At 44.2% G+C, this 22,123-nt stretch overlaps 1 protein-coding gene across 4 annotated transcripts in view; it reads left to right on the top strand.

The window, feature by feature from the left end:
- LOC138761090 (unconventional myosin-XVIIIb-like) overlaps nt 1-22,123 on the top strand; it is a 260,108-nt gene that overhangs the window by 186,250 nt on the left and 51,735 nt on the right. For all 4 annotated transcript variants that reach the window (XM_069932681.1, XM_069932680.1, XM_069932679.1 and 1 more), the window contains exons 31-34: nt 56-166; nt 2,946-3,050; nt 12,207-12,356; nt 15,841-15,954. In XM_069932681.1, the coding sequence (XP_069788782.1) occupies nt 56-166; nt 2,946-3,050; nt 12,207-12,356; nt 15,841-15,954 (480 nt within the window). The remainder of the gene's footprint in view (nt 1-55; nt 167-2,945; nt 3,051-12,206; nt 12,357-15,840; nt 15,955-22,123) is intronic.

Genomic DNA, 22,123 nt, shown 5'->3' with positions numbered 1-22,123 from the left:
CTGCCATCTAACTCCTTTTCTCACTCTCTCCCATTTTTCTTCTCTCTGTATTCAGACCCTCCTCCGTTTTGAAATGGAGCTCGAGCGAACAAAACAAATTCATGCGAAGAAACTGGAAGATAAGGAGGAAGAACTGGAAGATGTCCGTAGATCGTGCCAAAGAAGGGTATGCTTCTTACTGCGACATCAAAGTAAAACAAAAAAAATTGCATTTCTGTGGTGCCTAATATATCCTTATGTGTCATTATTACTGGAATGTAGGAAAATGAAAGTCTGTGCACAGCAAGATCCCACTGCTAAAAACAACCTGAGAACCTGGTTTAGTGACATTGATGATTTCTTTTACCGCAGTGGTTCTCGACCTTTTTCTTTCCACTCATATGCCACCTTAAGTAATCCCTATGCCATCGGTGCTCTGTGATTAGTAAGGGATTGCTTAAGATGGCATGTGAGTGGGAAGAGAAGGTTGAGAATCACTGCTCTAGACCCAATTGTTACTGAAATATTTTTGCTTGAGAAAAATTGTCATTGGCCCATTTCCTTTGGAGTTATGAAACCGTGCACATAATGAGTCAATGAGGTACGATTAAAACAGTGGTTCTCAACCTTTTTCTTTCCACCCACATACCACTTTAAGTAATCCCTTACTAATCACAGAGCACCTATGGCATATAGAATACTTAAAGTGGTTTGTGAGTGCAAAGAAAAAGGTTGAGAACCACTGTACTGCATTTCCCATGTGTGATAGTACAGATTGTATCACCAATGTGTATATATGTACATATGTACAGATGGTAGTGTAGGATGACTGTGATTGGCTGAGAGTGTAGCCACACCTACTGGCAGGTCTTAAAGGATTGCTCCTAGCAAGACCAGGTCATTCTGGACTGGCAAACCTACTTATGATATGCTCCAGTCTTTTAGTTAATAAAAGCCTTGGTTTGGATCAACAAGTCTTTGGTTCTTTTGACGCGCATTGCAACATGCATGTGACAATTGACTTGAACTTGACTGAGAGATGAATATTGGCCAGGGAAATGGAATTATCTCCATTGATTGGGACCTGAGATGCCCACTTGACCTCAATTGAATTTATTGTCTGCAATAGGCTTCAGAGACAGGACAACTCCCAATAATTACTGCACTGGAATGTTTGCTTGTATTCACATCAGCTCCAGCTGACAAATATGATGCAGCTTCTGCCCAAATGATCTGTCATATGCTAATTGAGCCTTGGTTGTGGCACTTGGGTTTCAGTTTGGCCCTTTGATCAGGTGAAATGTTCTCCACAAGTCCCTCTGGGTTGTTTTGCTGTGCCTATGCAAGCTATTCAAAATGTATTGATGGTTAGCAGTGTTGACAAGGGCCAGGGCCAATTTTAGTGAAACCAATATTTATGAGCCCAATCTTCATGTAGATAATCTGCAGAATGGAAAGGGAGTAGATTCTAGATAGTTCCTAGCACTAAAGGTATTGCTGTACATTGCACCCATGTATCCAGTCAGGAAAACAAGTTAGAGCCTGTGTGGACAGAAGATGTGAGGGGTTCTTTGGCAGGTATTTAGCAATGCCAAAGAAAGAAGAAATTTTCCTTCAGTCTCTCAGAACTCCTACTTTACATTGCGTGCAATTATATCTGGATATGATCCTGAGGGACAGGGAGTACCTGCATTTGGCAAGGAAACGGCTGATTGGTTCAAGTTTGTGCTTTGAAATTTGTCTCCTGAATTTAATGGAGGTTTTTGAAGAACTGAACAAGATGAAGATAGGGTGGTGAACAATGTGCAGACTGTTGCAGTTTGAGAAGTGAAACCATGACAGGATATCCACAGTAAAGTGTGGGGGCAGAGGGTGCTAAAAAGTTTTAGAGCGCAGAAACCTCTTGGGGTACAGGAATATCGTTCCCTGAAAATAGCGTAGTGGTGAAGAAGGCATTTGGCATACCTTCTTCCGCCAGGACACTCAGTTCAAAAGTTGGTTCCTCATGCTATAACTGTAAAAGTCGTTAGTGAGACAGACACTTATTGTGTGCCATTCTGGTTGCCTAGCTATAGGAAGGGTGTTATTAAGTAGGAAAAGGTGCAGGAAAGATTCACAAGAAAGTTGACAAGACTCAACAGATTGAGTTATAAGAAGAGGCTGGTTAGTCTATGGTTGTTTTCCCTGAAGCATAGAAGGCTGAGGGGAATGGAGGACTATGAAGGGTAGTGGAGTCTAAAACTAGAGTGCATAGGTTTAAGAAGGGATGGGGAGTGATTTAAAGGGGACCCGAGGGCTGTTTTTCCTACAAAGGAAGTGGTAGAGGCAGATACATTAACAATGTAAAGGGCATTTAAACGGGTGTGTGGAGAGGAAATAGCTGGAGAGAAATTAACTGAACACAGACACTAATTCAGGTAGTCATCTTGGTCAGCATAGTCGAGTTTGGCCAAATGGACATTTTCCTTGCAGTATAACTCACTGGCTTTATCACCCCGATATTACTCTTGAGACTGTGATGCCTGGTTGAACTTTCTGCCCTCTCCTAGACTATTACAAGGAAGTACATGTGCAGAGCTTTCTTTTGCTCAGGTGGATGTAAAAGGTCATATGACACAGTCTTGGAGAAGAGCACTGGCCAATATTTTCATCCAACAAACCCTCTCCCTCCCCCAAAAATATACACACACAGTCTGGTCATTACTTTGTTGCTGGTTATGGGAGCTGGTGTTCTGCATCTTCATTGTGGCTGTGCTTTAAATGCACGCAAACGACTTTGGGGTATCCTGGGTTGGTTCTAAAACATCATAGAAATGTATGCCTTTGTCACAGCCAACCATAGTATTGCAGGGAATAGTGAGAAGGAAGTTAAGGGTGATGCAATTCAAGACCTAACTGGATGACTCGTGAGTGTTTGACCCTGGGGTAGCCCATCTCAGCTGTCTGAATTTTTTCCTTTGTCACAGCTTCGTCAGTTACAGATGCAGCTGGAACAAGAGTTTGAAGAACGCCAGTTGGTCCTTCATGAGAAGCAGGATCTGGAGTGCCTGGTTGGAACACTCTGTGAGCAGGTCAGTCAATGCTTGTGAAAGTTATATGATGGGTGTGGTGGAATCTCACCTCACCAACTGAAGCAGTGTGGCTGCTAGAATGACCTTTTCACAAAAGCATGCTAAATGGAGTATTGATTTGCTAAATAGCAGGATAAATGGTAAATATTCGTGGAAGAGTTTGCATGAAATTGTCCAGATGATTTGAATCAAATTGTGTAATGTTTTAGTTGTGATGGTTAATTGTAAGTGATTGTCCATCAGATCATGGACTGTGTGTGTCTAATCTGTTACTAAGAAAGGAATTACTATAAGAGCCATTAAGGCTGCCACTAAAGTACTGAAGTGGTGAATATCTTCACTGAACACCAAGAGTCGGCAAACCCCAAAACTGACACCACCAGATTTTATCTCTCTGTGACTCCGTATCTCTATGTTTTCTGAGTTTGATTTCTAATTTCTTTGAAGGCTTTGATCTCAGCTCACACATGAGCATCAGGCATAGTCTTCCAGTGAAAATCTGACTTGAGCACTCTTTGCTCTTACTCATGCCCATGTCCAGTTTGCTCTTAGAAACACAGGTCTAGATGACTTGACTTCCTCTCGCTGACACGCCAGTCTGAGTGAGCTGAGACTGATGGCTGTTGCTCCAGCTGAGTTGTGCTATCCCAGTAAAACAGAGAACAGACCTGGCATTGAATGTTGCATAAGCAGTACTCTACCCAAAGCCGGCAGAACAATCTAGGCAACACCTCATACCAGTCCATAACCTGTCCCCACACAGGTTATGTTGGCCTCCCTCAATTCATATAGTGGAGATACTACATGACAACCACATATGATTTCAAAAAGAAATACTCAGCTGGATTGAACTCAGGGTCACATCCAGAGAATAATTTTACCCTTGAGCTAAAGTTATGGACTTTAAATTCATGCAGGGACCTGTGCAAAATGCCCAAAACTCAATTGGCTATCTATTCAACACAAGGACTGGTATTTAATTCAGATAACTGAAATAGAATTAAATGTCAAACACTGTTCGTTAACCTTATGCTGTTCATTTTGTTCCAGTTCCTGAAATGCACATAATTTGTTTGGAAAAATGCAGGCAATTAAAGAAATTTTTATTGTATGTCACAATCTCTATCAGTACCACAGGGCTGTGCTCTTAGCCCCGTGCTCTATTCACTTTACACCAAAGAATGTGTAGCTCAGTACAACAATAACACCACCTACAAATTTGCTGACGATACCATGGTAGTGGGTTGTATAAAGGAAGGGAATGAGTCAGTATACAGGAGGGAGATTGAAAACTTGATTGAATGATGCACCAACAACCTTGCCCTCAATGTCAGCAAAACTAAGGATCTGATTGTTGAAGTCAGGAAAGAAAAGCCAGAGGTGTACGATCCTGTGATCATTGGGGGATCAGAGGTGGAGGGGGTGAGCAAATTTAAGTTCTTGGGAGTTGTGGTGATACACCACTAGCCCACTGCAGGGGGAAACCTGTGTACCAGCAGTAAGAGCACTGGAGGACAAGGCAACACCTGGCCAGCTGTCAATCAGCCGACCTGAATGGACCAAGCCCCACCCGATCGGCTGCCAATCCCCTCCGGGACATAAGCTACATCTGGCTCCTCGAGATCAGTCTCAGAGCCAGCACAGCTACTTTCACAGACAGCTCTGTGGAAGTTTGTGTGGAATAAAGCCTGTTGAACAGACTAAATTTTGTGTCTGCTTTTCTGCTCGATAGCTCATTACAATTTATTCCGCACAAAATTTAAAACTGTAATGGAGAAGCTCTTGAGCGCCAAGAGCCTTGAAGTCAACCCATGTCATCTAGAAGCACAGACACACTTCAAAATCTGACAGCACATGGTCGAAGCGATCATCGAGGCACATGCCGATGACATCCTAGACTCCGACAGGAAAAGGCTCATCTTACACTGCTCAAAGCTGGGTCCCCAAGCCTTCCAGGCCTTCAAAGACTGCACCGAGTACTCTGAAGCAATGAACACCCTAGGAACCATGTACAAACCTCCCACAAACATGGTCTTCGCAAGTTACCTTCTGAGTATTCGTGCCCAGCAGCCCGGAGAGACAGCCGAGACCTAGCTGAGAGCCCTAAGTGAGTTAGCCCGACCATGCCTGGCAGAATCCAGGGTGACTGAAATGGAGATTGAAAGGTTGATCAAGGACACCTGTGTCTGGGGCCTATGCTCGAGAGCCATCAGGCAGAAGCTGCTGGAGGACAATATTTACTCCCTGGTCAAAACAATGGAGGTGGTCCGAGCCTTGGATGCAGCAGTCCTGCACACTGAAGCCTTCAACTCCAGGCTCCACGTGGTCAGTACATACTGCAACTGTGGCCCAAAACCAGATGGTGGATGAGAACATCACTGCTGCAGGCGCCCCATGCCCTTGTAAGTACTGTAGGTCCTGGCATGTGTCAGATCGACGATCATGCCAAAACTGGCCGGCCAAAAATCAGTACTGCTCAAGATGTGGCAAGAAAGGCCATTTCGCTAAAGTATGCCTTTCAAAGCCTGTCGGAAGCTCAGCTGCCCTCTACGACCAGACCCCCTCCCACCCGGTCCCAGCCATGTGCGATTGCCAGGCAACGCCATTGCTACCGGAGCAACTTCCGGCCTCCCAAACCTCGGCGGCCCTACTTCTGGCCTTGCCGGCAACAATCGCCACATGCTCGCCGTGTGCCCGGACTAGCCCTCAACCACGCCAGCGCTGCCCTGCTAAGACGCCACGTCCACGGACTACAATAACGTCACTTCCAGTCCACAGAGTGATGTCACTTCCTCTGCCTGTGATGACATCACCAGCACCAATAGCATGATGTCACTTCCCCCGGTGCAACCAGTGCATCCAGGGAGAAAGGCCAGCCATGCCACTGCCATGCACCCCCACGCGATACCGCCATCTTGTGCTGGGCAGGCACAGGTGCCACAGCCACCCGCGCCCTCCCAGGCCTACAACGAGCACAGGAGGGGCGTGATCACGATGACGTGGTCAACACAGGCGCTGACCAGGTTGCCCTACCGATGCACCCCATGCCTCCGGACACCGCCGATCACCACCCGACACACTCCACGCCTCCGGACACTGCCGATCACCACCCACCACATCCCATACCTACGGAGAGTGCTACTGGCCAACACTCACATCTCGCGGCATACCCCATGCCTGCAGAGGATGCCGCCAGCGCAACTCGCCTCTGCCGTCGGGAAATGATGACTCAGACCCTGAGATGGTCCCAGCGGCCACTACACTGTCCAGAGACATTCCTCACAGCCTTGGGTGCTCCATGATGGACGTCAAAATCAACAGGCAGGTAATGAAGTGCCTAATCGACAGTGGCAGCTCCGAGAGCTTTATTTACCTGAGTGGGCCCACTCCCTAAAACTCAAAATCCACCCCACCACCTTTGCCACTCAGGACCGAACTATAAATACCCTCCTGGTGGAAGGTGTCATACAGCCCATGGAGAGCCCAAGTCCTGGTGGTCAAGGGGGGCAGCAAGCCGAGGATGGTCATGGATTACAGCCAGACCATCAACCGGTACACCCACCCCTTATCGAGGCTAGCTGACATGGTCAATGAGATAGCCCGCTACCAGGTCTTCTCCACGATTGAACTGAAATCGGCCTATCACCAACTCCCCATCCACCTACGGGACAAGTCTTACACCGCCTTCGAGGCAGATGGGTGTCTCTATCAGTTCTGCCAAGTTCCATTTGGGGTCACAAAAAGGTTCTCTGTCTTACAGCAGGTGATGAATCGCATGGTAGAGGGCAACTTTCCTGTACCTGGATAATGTTACCATCTGTGGCGATGACCAGCAGGAACTCGAAGCAAACTTGGAGAAATTTCTCCAGATGGCCGAGGAGCTGAACCTCACTTACAATAAAGAGAAATGTGTGTTCAGCGCCACCCGCCTTGCCATCCTGGGGTACATTGTGGCACATGGTGTCATCAGCCTGGATCCAGAACAGATGCGCCCATTAATGGAGCTGCCCCTTCCCCACATGCTCAAGGCCCTCTGCAGGCACCTTGGCCTTTTCTCCTAATACTCACAGTGGGTTCCTCACTTCTCAGAAAAGGTCCGCCTACTGGCCCAGGCCACAACTTTTCCTTTCCCACCCAAGGCGCAGGCAGCCTTCACACGCATCAGGCAAGATATCGCAGATGCCACGATGCATGCTGTGAATGAGGACTCCCAGTTCCAGGTGGAGAGCAATGCCTCCGATGTGGCCCTCGTCACTACCCTTAACCAGGAGGAGTGCCCTGTCGCCTTCTTCTCCAGAACCCTCCACAGTTCCGAGCTAGGGCACTCCTCCATTGAAAAGGAGACCCAGGCAATCATGGAATCGGTCCGCCACTGGTGCCAGTACCTGGATGGCAGGAGATTCACCCTGCTCATCGAACAGCATGCAGTGGCGTTCATGTTTAGCACCTCCCACAAAAGCAAGATCAAGAACGATAAGATCTTGAGCTGGCAATGCACAGCTACAACATCTAGTACCGATCGGGGAAGTTTATTGACTCCCCCGGTGCCCTCCTGTACACCATCAAGGACGTCAGGACCATGACTGAGGCATGCCGGGTCTGCACGCAGTGCAAGCCCTGCTCGTCTGCCTGCCCCAGGCCCATGTTGTAAAAAACACTCGGCCCTGTGAGCACCTCAGCATAGACTTCAAGGGCCCCCTGCATTTCACGAATCAGAATGTCTATTTCCTTGCAGTCATAGACGAGTACTCCCACTTTCCTTTCGCCATCCCGTGCCCAGACACCTCCACGGCAACCATCATCAGTGCACTGACGCAGTTCTTCACCATGTTCGGCTACCCCGCGTTCATCCATAGTGACCAGGGGTCTAACTTCATGAGTGAAGAGCCAGTACCTGACAGCAAGGAGCATCGCAATTAGTTGCACGACTAGTTACAACCCGAGAGATAATGGACAGGTGGAGTGTGAAAATGGGGTAAATGGAAGGCAGTCCTTCTGGCCCTTAAGTCTAAGGGGTGGTCCGTAGAGTACTACAGGACACCCTCCTCGAGGCATTCCATGCCATTAAGTCATTCCTATGCACGGCTACCAACGAGACCCCTCACAATCGCCTGTTTTCGTTCCCCAGGAAATTGACGACAGGAAAATCACTCCCAGCATGGCTCACGTTCCTGGGACCGGTGCTCCTGTGTAGACAAGACTGAACCCCTAGAGGAGCAGGTGTTCCTCCTACACGCAAACCATAACTACGCCTACGTTAGGTTCAGCAGCAGCAGGAAGGACACCATCTCAACCAGGGACCTGGCACCAGTTGGAGTATCTACCACAGCACAACATCATCCTTCATCTCAGGACCACGCCAGCCCGGCGCACTCCCCCAACCCCGGACAGCTGTGGGACACCCAAGATCACGCTGCCCTGCCGCGCCTTCCCTACCCCAGGCACTCCGGACTCACTCCAACCATGGGGGATGAACCCGGCCCCCCCCCCACCCATCCAGTGCCTCACACACACTTCAACTCCGGCCACCCCGGTCTCCCCACTGCGCTGACCATGCCAGCCGCTCCGGTCCCTGCCTCCCTCCCCCCTCCGACTAGCCCCCGCTTACCCTCGCTGACCTTTGTCCAGGAGCCAACCCTGGGACGGTCACAGAGACTCCAACGGCTGCCAGACCAACTAAACTTGTAAATAATGTACATATGTTTGGGGCTTCATAGAACATGGAATGTAACCTCCCCCCGGGACAATTTTAAAGAAGGGGGTTGAATGTGGTGATACACCTCTAGCCTACTGCAGGGGGCAACCTGTGCACCTGCAGGAAGAGCACTGGAGGACAAGGCAAAACCCAGTCAGCTGCCAATCACCCTCCGAGATATAAGCTACATCCGGCCCCTCGAGGTCAATCTCAGAGCCAGCACAGCTTACTCTTACAGCCAGCTCTGTGGGAGTTTGAGTGGAATAAAGCCTGTTGAACAGACTTTATGCTTTGTGTCTGTTTTTCTGCTCGATAGTGCATCACAGAAGTCATTATCTCGGACAATCTTTCCTGGACCCAATACCCCAATGGCATCATGAAGAAAGCATGTCAGCACCTCTACTTCCTCAGGAGTTTGCGGACGTTTGGTATGACACCAGAAACCCTGGCAAATTTCTACAGAGGTATGGTGGAAAGTGTGCTGACCGGCTGCATCATGATCTGGTGTGTGGATACCAATACCCCTGAGCGAAAAGCCCTTCAAAATTTTGTGGACACAACCCAGCTCATCATAGGCAAAACCTTCCCCACTAATCAGTACATCCACAAGGAACACTGCTATCAGGGGGCAGCAGCAATCATCCAAGACCCACACTGTTCAGCACTCGCTCTGTTCTTGTTACTGCCATCAGGAAAGAGGTATAGGTGTCACCAGACTCGCACCACCAGGTTCAGGAACAGTGGTTACCCTCCAGCATAGACTCCTCAATGACAAACTCAGAGGCTCATTTAAGGACTCTTGTTCTTTTTATTGATTTTCTTTTGTTCTCTCTGTATTGCAACAGTCAGTTTGTTTACATTCATTATCTATTTGCAGTTCTTTTATTTGTTAAAATGTTTATGCTGTGTATAGTTTATTTTTTTGCACTGCCAATTAGTGGTAATTCTGCCTCGCCCACAGGAAAAAGAAATCTCAGGGTTGTATGAGATGTCATATATGTACTCCGACAATAAATCTGAAATCTAAATTTGCTATTTGCTAGATGGGGAAACAGTCGATGTAGCCTGGGTGCAACAAAGTTAATTCTCTACTTTTAACGCGTGGAACGGCCATCTTTGTTCTGGTTGGTGGATTACACAGAACTGGTGAGAATCTGAGTTTGAAGTCCAGAGGGCACCTGGACATTCAGTATATACAAATTATACTTGAATGAAAGGGCTTGCTGACCTGTTGTCAAAGCCAGCAGTGAAGAATGGTGGCTTAGCCTCTAAATGGGATTTTGTAGCTCTGGACTCCTCACCCTTCCAGCTTTCAGTCTTTATTCCTGACCCCTTCCTGTTCTTTGCTTTTTTTTCTTGAAGAAGGGCTCAGGCCCGAAACATTAGTAATACAGTATATCTTTACCTCCTATGGATGCTGTGAGACTTGCCGAATTCCTCTAGCATTTCTGTGTGTTTTACCACACTCACAGCCTGCAGATTTCCGTGTTTCACTTTAAGAAAACAAAGCCTTCAGAAGAGAACTGGAAGGTCACATTGAAAAACTTAAATCTTTTTTCAACAGGTTTCCACAGAAAGCTGGAACACAGTTCTCTTTCATGCAGGGAACCCACAGTGATCAAGCTGATACAAGGGGAGATGTTGCAGAAATAGGGCTGTTAATAGAAATAACCTGTCAACAGATGGGCTGCATTTAATCCATCACCCCATTGCTACATTATGGCATGATGTGAGGCAGAGGTCTTCTTTGTTCCTGATTTGTTTTCTCTGCAATTGTTTGCTTTGCCATATTATCCCTGACAGAAGAAGAACTAGTTCATTAAAGTAATTTCCAGAATGAAAGCCATCTGTGACTACACTTGGCCATGGAGGTCTCGCATCAGAATGTGTAAGGTGGAAGTGGATATTATTCATTGGGGAAGGGGATTTAAAGGTTGCTGCGAAAAGGGCACGTCAGCTCCTGGGCTTTTTACACCTCCAAGTAGGTTGTGTCAACAACATGAATGCTAACAATACCAATCTTCTATACTTCGACAAAGCCTGGAGGAAAATATTTCAAGCCGCTACTAATTGGCTGTCTTTTACCTTTCACTGTGCAACACCATTAACACTGAGAATATGAATCTTCAGCAATGAGTGAGATTCCAGTGACTTTACCAACCCCTCGCTTCCCGTGTTTTCAATGTCCCACAGCACAAATCCCTCCTCATTGCTGCATCTTCTGACACTGTTCCACTTCCCACTACCTCCGACCCCAAAAAACTCCAGGCCTGATCTTCCTTACTGCACTGCTGACTGGTCCACTCCAACACCACCCCATTCCTTCGATCCATGGCTTACCGTGTTGTTGATCCACAACGGTGGAAGTAGCAAGTAAAACTCTTCAATTTTTAAGTTATTTGTCTCATGTGAAATGAAATGGGGGGGGGGTGTGGGAGGTAGAGTAGGGGGGAGGACTCCATATACTTTGCAGAATGCCACAGCCACACCCGGTTGAGATGCCAAAGTACTTCTTGACTTATAAATTTGGGATGTAGAGAACCTGACATTTATATAGCTGTCATTTTCTAACATGCCCATTTTTGAGAACATAGAACAGCACAGCACACTACAGGCCCTTCAGCCCACGATGATGTGCTGACCTATATAAGCCTACAGGTTTATATAGAACTTACTAAGCATGCTTTTAAAAAATTAAGAACACCACTGAAAGCAATCTAGAAAAAAGATATGGGATTTTTGCCACATGTTTTTGTTCATTACTTTTAAACATTGGTGGGGTTAACGCTAGAAAGACCTTCTAACTGGGTGGAACTGTAGCATATAATGAAACATCCAGGTCAGTTCAAATTGTCAATGCATTGTCATGTCATCTTGATCTTTGACTCCTGATCATAAAAATGTCAAACATCTCTTGGTGTCACTGTAAACCAAGAGCGTTGGACAGCTAAATTATATTTTAATTTTTAATTGCTTTTCACAGTGACAAGCAATGAGCTTACATGAGGTGAATATGAAGTGTCATCTTCCTTTAATGAGCATTAACATTTAACAGCCTTTCCCATTTAATCAAAGATATTCAACTGAACAAAGGAGCATTAGAAATTTGTAACACTTAATTTTATACAGAAATTACATTTTGGGTGGTTCTATAATAATTATGTCAGCCATTAATATCAGATAGTATGTAGTCACCTAATTGGGTGCTAACATACTGCAGTGGGACTGTCTGGCCAAATTCTAATTTCCTGAATCTGTCATGTGAATGGACACAAATCCTGTTCAGAAACAATGCAGAATTAAGAAAGAAATAAAAAATAATGACTTCATTTTGCATAATATTGCAACAGAGCGACTCTGCCTGTGTGTGTTACCAATGCCTCATGAAGGAATTCATATGGTTTCAGTGCATTTGTCAAATGAAATTAATTGTTGCTAAAAATGGATCTCTTCTTATTCAGATAGGCCATCGAGACTTTGATGTGGAGAAGCGCCTACGCAGAGACTTGCGACGCAAGCATGCTCTACTGGCAGATGCACAGCTGCTGTTGAGTACCATGCAAGACCCTGGTCAGGCCTCCAAGGTAGAGGTGGAGAAACTGCAGATGCAGGTGAGTGATACCAACCCATCATATTCCATTGCTCTCTGTGCTGCTGAGAGGAACAGATGGAGCAGAAACCCGGTGGTGAAGATACTGAGAACCACCAGACATTGGATTTAAATTCACTCCATAAATAGATCGGGAGTTCGAGAGCTGATCTCAGTGACAGTAACTATGACACTATTCAGTTGTCAAAAAAAAACATCTGCATAACTAAGGTTGTCTAATAAAAAGAATCTGCCAATTTTAACTCATCCAAGATGTAAGAACTTTTTAGAAAAAAATAGGAGCTGGAATCCACCATTTGGCCCTTCCAGTCTGCTCCGAGATTTAACAAGATATTGGCTGGTATTTTATCTCAGCACCATTTTTCCCATATCCCTTTATTATATTTATCTCTTGGCCAAAGTGTTCTACAGAACAGAAATGGGGCCTTTGACTCTACTTCTCCATGTTGATTAAAGTAGTCCCATTTGCCGCATGGAGCCCATATCCCTTCAAACGCTTCCTTGCCCTGTACCTGTTTGAATATCTCTTAAAGGTTACAATTGTCCCCACCTTGACCACTTCTTCTGGCAGCTCGTTCCATATACCCACCACCCTCTTTGTGGAAAAATGTGCCCCTCGAGTACTTTTTAAATCATTCCTCTCTCTCACTTGAAATTCCTTTACTTTCATACTCCCTGACCATGGGAAAAGGACAATGACTATTTACTTTTCCCATGTACCTCATGATTTTGTAAAACATGATGACACCCTCCTTCAAGCCTCTTGTGCTCCAGGGAAAGAAGTTCCAACCCATTCAAGCACATTGAAGTGCAATAATATTTTTCTGAATCTTTGCTGCACTCTTTTTAGTGTAATGAATTGTTTCTGCACTCTTTCATATGGCTGGGTGACCAGAACAGGGCACTATATTCCAAGTGTGGTCTAACCAACGTTTGGAATTCATATAATGACTGTTTCTCCACTCTGCTGAGTATGAAGAATGCCAAATATCCCCTATCCTCTGTGTTAAGAAATGTCTCCTTATCTCACCCCTCAACAGCCTGCCATTATTGTCAAACTGATTCCCTGATCATAGGCTCTTCACTCAGGAGAAACATCCTCATTGGAGCTAACATGTCAGATACACTGTTAACTCTTAATGGCCCTGTGAAATGGCCTCAGAAGTAGTGCAATAAACATTGTCTAGCAGTGATGTTCAGATCCCATGATTCAATAAAAGCAAAGATTAGATGGGTGAAGATGAACTTTGACCTTGAAATGAGAAATGACTTCTCCTCTGCCAGAGCACATTATTTTTGTTTATGATATCAAACCAGCTTTCCTTTAGGTTTATGTTTTGGAATTTACACCACATTGTGTTAATGTATAATGTAGAACATACAACATTGAACAATTTAGCACAGGAACAGGCCCTTCAGCCCAAGTAACTGTGCCAATTAAACAATGCTGCTTGCTCTTGATTGATATCTTTCAATTGACTTCATATTCATGTTGCCTTCATATTCACGCACCTATCAAGAAGCCTCTTAATCACTGAGCCCTCACCTCACATGGAGCATTTACCATTTGGGGTGATAGGATGAAAATGAGGATCTGGGATGCCAATATAATTGTGGTCAGTCCTGTCACTTTTTAATTAAAAAAAAAATTTAGACATACAGCACGGTAGCAGGTCATTTCAGCCCAACAATCCATGCCACCCAAGTTATACCCAATTAACTTATGGCCCATTTCCAACAGTGGGAGGAAATCGGAATCCCTGGAGAAAACCCATGCAGACATGGGGATGGCACGGTTGGCGCAGCGGTTAACACAATGTCTTTACAGTACCAGTGATTGGGAATGGGGTTCAAACTCCTTATAGACAGCATGGGATTTGAACCCTGTTCCCGATCGCAGGTACTGTAAAGGCATTGCACTAACCGCTGCGCCAACCGTGCCGTCCCATTGAGGCCAAGATGTAATTACTTTGCTGGCTACCTCTCTTCTCTTTCCATCAATCCATTAGCCAAATCAGGAATGACGACTCTTGTCTATTGATTGGATCTGTGTGATGCACATAAAATCATGGAAGTTGAAATTAGAGAAAATGAAATGCTGCCTCATCCAGGATCTTGTTAATATCCTGTGAATATATTTCACATGAATAATGTAGAGGTTAAAACATAGGAGGCAATAATACATCAAGCTTAAAGGTGAAGATATAAACATTTGCAACCAGATCTTGTATATTATACCATTTTAACTGATTATTTACCACACAGCAGAATAAGAAGTGAAATTATCTGCATTGATTATTTTTACTTCTTTCTGCAAGCAGATTTAAGATGTCTTTGTGGCCTTGTTGAATTTTCAGCTTGCAAAATCTGAGGCTAATGGAGCAGTTTGTAATTTATCTCCGTAGTACATTTTCCATTATAACTGAGCAATTTGTCACCATTTCTCCAACACCAGCATGACTGACTTGCTCCTGGTCTTGAGTTAGGAAGACTTGTAGGAGTTAATGCTACCCCCTTACCCTTGTCCATTGCAAACAGCACAAAACCCCTGGCAGCAATTCTTAGGTAGCTTTAGTTCCTTCGAGTGTGAGAGAACTTGTTGCCCTATGTGGGTTTGTGTTTTTTTTAACTGGTGTTCTTTAACCCGATTGTTCTGGACATTGCTCCACATCACTTTTTTTAATATGCGCTAAAACATAAATTTGCATTACCCTAAGTAGTTAGGGTGAAAGAAAAAATCAGTGAAAGAGAAAGACCAGTGTGGTCAGGCCCTTTTTCAAAACTCAAAACCTTGACTGACCATTTCTCTCCACTGATGCTGCCTGACCCTTTGAGTCCCTCCAGCTTCTCATCGTTTGCTCCAGATTCCAACACCCATAGTTTTTTCTGGTTCTCTAAAACTGAATTGGTTTCGTTTTCCCCAGCTCCCCCTTTAACTCATGGAGTCACTATTTTCCACTTCCTTCCATCTCACTGGGTTTAATGGGAAATGTACTGTGTACAGAAAGAAAAGAGAATTGAAAGTGTGTTGGGGCAAGACATCAATCATCCCATGGACTGGAAAACCTACTGCTCTGGCATCACCATAGTCCTAAGGACACCAGGTTGTCAGTTTTATGGTACTTTATTTCATCTGCTTCAAATAAAAACAGTGCTTGATGGGGGAGTATTGCATGCATCTCATTAATGCGCTGAATGCTTTTTGGATGAGGTCAAAATTCCTCCTTATTCCTCATTGCAGACACTTTAAGGGAGTGGGATATATTGTTTATGGAAAGGGTAAGTTTCACAAATTTTATTTCTCTCTCATCTTCTGGTAACTCAGTGAATCTAGGAATGTAGATAAAATGTCCATATATCCTGGGTCTTTGTAGTTGGTTATTGTGAATGCAGTGAAATGTCTTTGGAAATATTAGGGTTCTTGTAATCAAAACCCAAGCGTGTATGCTCATTGAATATTGCCATTTCTCTTTACCTCCCACCAGTTGCAGGAAAGCCAAGCTCATTATGTGGGGACTGAGAAGGCTCACAAGTCCACATTGCAGGAAATGGGAAATCTCAATTTTCAGCTGGAAAACATTCTGAAGGACAAGAAAATGGTGAGAGCATCTACAGCCCTCTTCAGGATGCAAGAGGGGGGAAAAAATGAAGTCAGAGCATACGTTGATAGACGTTTGATGGCAAACTCTGGTGTGATGATGCAAAGGGCCTGTTTCCTTATTAGATGAGGCATGAACTCCTCCACTTCCCATTCTGTAGTCAGTTCCATTGGCGGATATGGTGTTGTTATATCAGGCTGTGTTCTTCCACTTAGCTTCAGAGACTTCCTTATACTTAGGCTTCACAAACTTTAAATAAGCCAACCAACGTGTTTCATACGTAGTAATTATCACGAGAATTGAAGCTGTTGTATCCAAACTTTCCACAAGGTAATTGGAATACCTGCATTTATTAACTGGGGAGAGATCGCAGTATCAAAGGATTATAAACTTGGTCTTTAAACAGCTAGGCCTCATCTTAAAATAGACATTGCCTCACTGTGGTTAATGAAAATAGAATCAAAGCAAGTTAAACCAACCTGATTAACTCTGATTGGTTAATTGACAGTCTTTCAGTAATACTTGACAATCTCCTCCTGTCTTTTAGATCTTTGTCCTTTCTTTTATTTAAGAAAGTTGAAGGATTTTGATTTCTGGGGAAAAAAATACTGTATCCTAACCAAAGCACCCAGTCTTGTTTTATTGAGGGCTTTGTTTGCCTTTTTATTTTAACCTGTGTGTTGTTATGTCGTCTCTGGATGCCCATGGACCATACAGGTCTAACTCTGCCATCCTAAATCAGTATGCCTTTGCCCCTCCCTTCAGGCATCATGTGGTGATGTCAAATAGAATTGTAATTTGTTTCTTAAAAAGATGTGAGCTCTGTTTTTCATTTTCTGGTTCAGCTTTAGTTCTCTCTGTTTGGTTAATTATTGTCTCAGGCAAGGGCTGTAGGAGTATTCAGCCCATTGTGTCTTTAAAATCCCTTCATAAGCTCTGATTTCACAATCTGATGTGATCCTTAATCCTTCTCCATTTCTTCCATGTAATTTTCCCAATAGTTCATTAAACATTTCAGCTTGACTCTGTGCTAGTAGTCAAGCTTAGAGTCCTCCCTCCAATCCCCTTTTCTTAGATCACAGAGCAAATTGCAGAATTCCTCCCTTCTAGATGTTCCTACCCCAGTGTTTAATGAATCCAACAGTTTCTCTCTGTATACAGTTTGGTTTGGATCCTCAATTCATTTAGTGAGAAACATTTGGACAGCTCTTTTCCTGTGTTATCGAACACTTGCATGGACCTCTCACATGTAAAACATGATCAATCATTCTCCTTGTGGTCCTTGAATTGCTTTAACTCTACTTTTCTCTGTAATCCTATATTTGGCGCTTTTATTTTGCACCACCTGTTGTATTTAAGAATGGATTGACTTGCCTGAATTGCATACAAAACAAAGTTTTTCAGTTTTGCAGTGCACATGGCAATGCTAAATATTTCAATTCAATGTAACATTCCTTTGGATGGGGAAGTATCACTATCCTGCAGTTTACATCACATTGGTTTCAGTGGTAGTGCTCCATAAATTTGGAACCCATCCCCCTTCCTACAAGCACTGCAAAACATTTCATAATGGATAAAATTGATTAACCCATCAAAATCAATGGATTTCAGTGGGCCATTGGAAGTTGAGGTGTTAATGGCAAAGCCAACTTCAAAATTATGGGATTTCTTGCTATCCAATTTGATCATGCCTTGAGAATTTTTCTTATGTGAATTGTATGATTTGATTAGTAGTTGTGACATCAGGAAAGAACATTTTTCTTCTGTTTCATTTCACGTCTGTTTCCTTCTCCCCTGCCATTGAGAAAGACAGAGTTTTCTTTGTCTTCACCTTCACAGCCTAGCTATAACGAGGTAGCCCAAGGATTGGGCATTTGTGATGCTAAATCTGTAACATCCCATGCCTTTGGATATGACAGATTCTCAAGCATGTGGCTTTTAAATTCCCCACTAATGCCCCATTGCTTCAGCTATGCCTCTGGCAATTAAATCAGTCCACACAAAAATTACGCAGTGTACAGCACTTATCTGCCTTTCCTCGACAAGCTGGGCTGAGGAATATTACCAGGAATGAAAAAAAGCCAAAGTGGTGATCAATCTGGCCTCAAGCTGGTGTGAGATGAGATTAGAGCACTGAGACACACTGAGCTCTGGTACATGTTTTAAGGAAGTTACTCTGTGCTCCATTATGCAGCAAGAAAAGAAACTTGTCAAAACAACTTTTCATTTAAACCATCAATGCATTTTATATTTACTTGATCTCATTGTATGATTCATTTAAAAGCTGCTCTCTCTACAATGAAGTGCCAGCTTCTGATCTGGCGATTGTGGCAAGCTCTGGAGATGCAATGCTCAAGCGGCCTTTTACGTCCTGGCAACTCTTAGCCAGACTTTGGCCGCAACAGTTAGACATCTTCCAAAGCATGACATGGGATGTATATTTTTATGAACTTCTGAGAATGGAGATGAGGCTTTGATTCAATGCCTCATATTGAAGATGGCACCCCAGCAATATGGTATTCTCTCAGCACTGAAGTCCAAAGTGATCTCAGTCTACATTTTTCAACTCAAATCTTTGATGTGGGATTTAAAGTCATGACATCCTGACACAGAAGGAAGACAGCCATGCATGGATCCAGGGGATGTATCCCTAAACAACCTGTGGCTCTTGAGTTTAAAAATTTAATCGAGAGGTCTTGTGATGCTGGGAAAGGAGATGAATAATTGACTGAACAAAGCAGTATAGAAACAATCTTATCATTAAATCCATGGCTTTGAATGAGGGGCATTAGTGCAGTTCCTATTTTCACATCATTGAGTGGGAGGGTGGTGGGCCTATGCTGGAGTGTCTGAAATTTCAGGGTACATCTTGGATGTTGTTTCCTGCTTGCAATCTTCTTATTGCAATGGCTGAGGGACTACTGACTCTAGCATTGAATGAGCAGGCACAATCTGCTCGTCAATCTCCAGAAAGTGAACAGTTACAATGTTTTTTCTGCCCCTTCCAATTGTGTTCTTCCTCTTTGGGAGTTTTCTCCTTCCCTATGAAGCTCCCTCAGGTCAGTTTAGTGGCAGAAGGCAGATAAACCACTGCCAGTCTCTCCTGACGTTTCCTGTGACTGGTTCCTGAGGTTCAACGACCCCCTTCCAGTCATGGAGTTGGCCAATCCATTTCCAGTCATGGAGTTGACCAACCCTCTTCCAGTCCTGGAGTTGGCAAACCCCCCTGCAATTGTGGAGTTGGCAGACCCCCTTACCATCGTGGAGTTGGCCGACCCCCTAGGCATCGTAGAGTTGGCCGACTCCCTTGCCATCGTTGTGTTGGCCGACCCCCTTGCCTTCATGGAGTTGGCCGACCCCCTTGCCATCGTGGAGTTGGCCGACCCCCTTGTCATCGTGGAGTTGGCCGACCCCCTTGCCATTGTGAAGTTGGCTGACCCCCTTGCCGTCGTGGAGTTGGCCGACCCCCTTGCCGTCGTGGAGTTGGCTGATCCCCTCTCCCTTTACTTTTTGTGTCTGATATTTAGGTGAATTATGAAGGTAAGTTGTTTGCTTTCACTTTTAAAATAGTTGCAAAACTGCTACTTCCAAAGAGATCTATGCACATTTTTTCTTGTAACTACATTGAGGTCAGAAAATTGAACATCAGAAATAAATCATTGGACACAGGGTTGTTAGTGTTGAAACTGCAGAGAACATCTTGGTATTATTTGCATCAAACTAATTTTTTACAAACCTAGATCATATTTTGTAAACACAACTGTACCTAATGTATAAAGGAGGAAACTGTACTGCAAGAGGTCTCTGGCATAATAATGAAGATCTGAGTTTGATTCTTCACAAGAACATTCAGCTATTAAACATAAAGAGGCTGGGAAATCTTTCTGGCTGGGTTTGATTGACAGTGCAGTGTGAAATAAAGGGGCAGATTGCCTGCTTTAACGCACAAGCCAGCCAGCAAGAAATGAGCTAGGCACATGTCAGAGAAGGTTGAATAATCAGATAGTCAGCTCAGGGAAGGGCCAAGAAGTCAACTTTAAAGAATGACTCCTCATGACAATCTAGTCACAATCTATTTTCACATCAAAGCTGTTTCTCATTGTCCTTTCTTGATACGTAACCCTCTGTTGATGTGTAGCATTCAGCATCACTCAAAGGGTGCACTATCTATTCCTGACACCAGAGAAATATATTCCCATTTCTAATGGAAAAGTTAAGTGGCTGCAATATGTCAAAGTAATTGCCTGCAAAATATCTGTTTGCTTGTTTCAGTGGTAATAGAATTCAGACTTATGACACAGCATTGATATATATCAACGCTGACATACACCAATATGAAAAATTAACAAATGTGATCATGTCCATAAATTTATCTGTCCTTGGTTTGATTATTAGCATAGATTTTCAATGGGAATGAAGATCAACATGAATTCAATATTTTGCTTCTATATTAACAAGTCTGGTTATTTGAAATGCAGTCAGATGTAGTTTAATGTAGTCCCAGTAGCCAGAGCATACTAGATGACTAAATAGTGCCTTCACTGGACAAGGGCAATCCTCAACAAACATCATCAGAATTCTGTAATGGATAGCCATCAATTGTTTTACAAGAGGTACATGCCACTGAAACTTAGCAATGGAGCGTAGGCACCCAATCGGAGCAGGAGAAGGCCACTTGTCATAAGGAGTCATTCTTTAAAGTTGACTTCTTGGCCCTTCCCTGAGCTGACTATCTGCCATTCAATGTCATGACTACTTCTCCCATCCAAGCTGCCCTTAGCTCTTCATTCCCTGATCTTCTAAAAATATTTCTACTTCCTCTTTAAATAGCCCCAGTTATCTACTCTCCATTCCCTTCAGGGCAGAGAATTCCAGAGATGACCATTCTCTGTGAACCTGCGTAATCTTGTAATTGTACCCTGTTTGTTGAGACTTCGACAAGTGGGAAAAAATCAGCATCTACTCTGTCCATTTGTAACATAGAACATCATCGAGCAGACTAATCAGCTCTTGAGCCTGCTTAGACATTCAGTAAGTTCCACCTAATCTTCTGGACTAACCTCAGGACTGTCCCTTGGAATCTAAAAATCTTTACCATAGAAATTCTGAATAGCCAATGACCCACAACTATCCAGAGTAGAAAATACCTAGTTTCACAAATATTTAGATCAATAAACTTCTCCATCTCACTCCTTAATGGTTGACCATTAAGCCTCTTGGTTCTGGAGTAGCCAGTGGATTGGTCACTTTATAGCAGTAGGTACAACAGCAAAAGACTTATGAAGAAGGATCATTAATCCAAAATATTAGCTCTATTTTTCTCCCCACATTTGCTGCCTGATTTGCTGAGTATCCCCTGCATTCTATTACACAGTGCAAGAAATGGTGCAGGTTACAGACAGTAACAGTCCTTTCTTAGTCAGAGCCTGCTGGCCCAACACTGGGCCTTTGATTGCAGTTCAGTAACTGTGAGAAACTGCCTACCAGCAAAATGTTCAATGCTGGTGTTCAAGAGAGGAGAGGGAGATACAGTGGGAAACATGGAGAGGCCAAGCTACAGAAATTGATCTCCTGTTACAGTTGAGGAAGAGTCGTGCCATTTTTCAAGATGCCCTGATCCTCAGTCACATTTTCATATTTCTCACCTGTAAGGAGACCATTTGGTTCACTGAGATTGTGCTGGCTCTGAATCCTACTCCTGACCTATTTCTAGCAACCCATTCTCTCTCCTGCTGCCCTGATTCTTCAACCATTCACCTCACTGGGATAATTTACTACAGCCAATGACATTCTCAGTCACAGAGACACTAAAACTGCAGGTGTCTGGAATGTGGAGCAATGAGAAGCTGGAGAGACTCAGCGGGTCAGGCAGTATCCATGGAGAGGAAAGGCCAGTTGATATTTCAGGTCAGGACCCTATATCAAGACATGATAAAATCTTGATAAAAGGTCCTGATCTGAAACATTAACTGACTGTTCCTCTACGTGGATGCTGTCTGACCTGCCAAATCCCTCCACTTTCTCATTGTTTGCTAACAATTCCAGTCAGCACGGGAGAAAACTGGAGCCCTCATAGTCACAGGGAGCACATAGACACTCCACGTGGACACCATCCAAGGGCAGGATTGAACCTAGGTTGCTGGATCCATAAGAAACCAGCATTACTTGT

Source organism: Narcine bancroftii, chromosome 4 (genome assembly GCF_036971445.1).
Source record: "Narcine bancroftii isolate sNarBan1 chromosome 4, sNarBan1.hap1, whole genome shotgun sequence".
Classification (NCBI taxonomy): domain Eukaryota; kingdom Metazoa; phylum Chordata; class Chondrichthyes; order Torpediniformes; family Narcinidae; genus Narcine; species Narcine bancroftii.
Note: the sequence above shows the minus strand (reverse complement) of the source record. Positions and strands in the feature narration are given on the sequence as shown.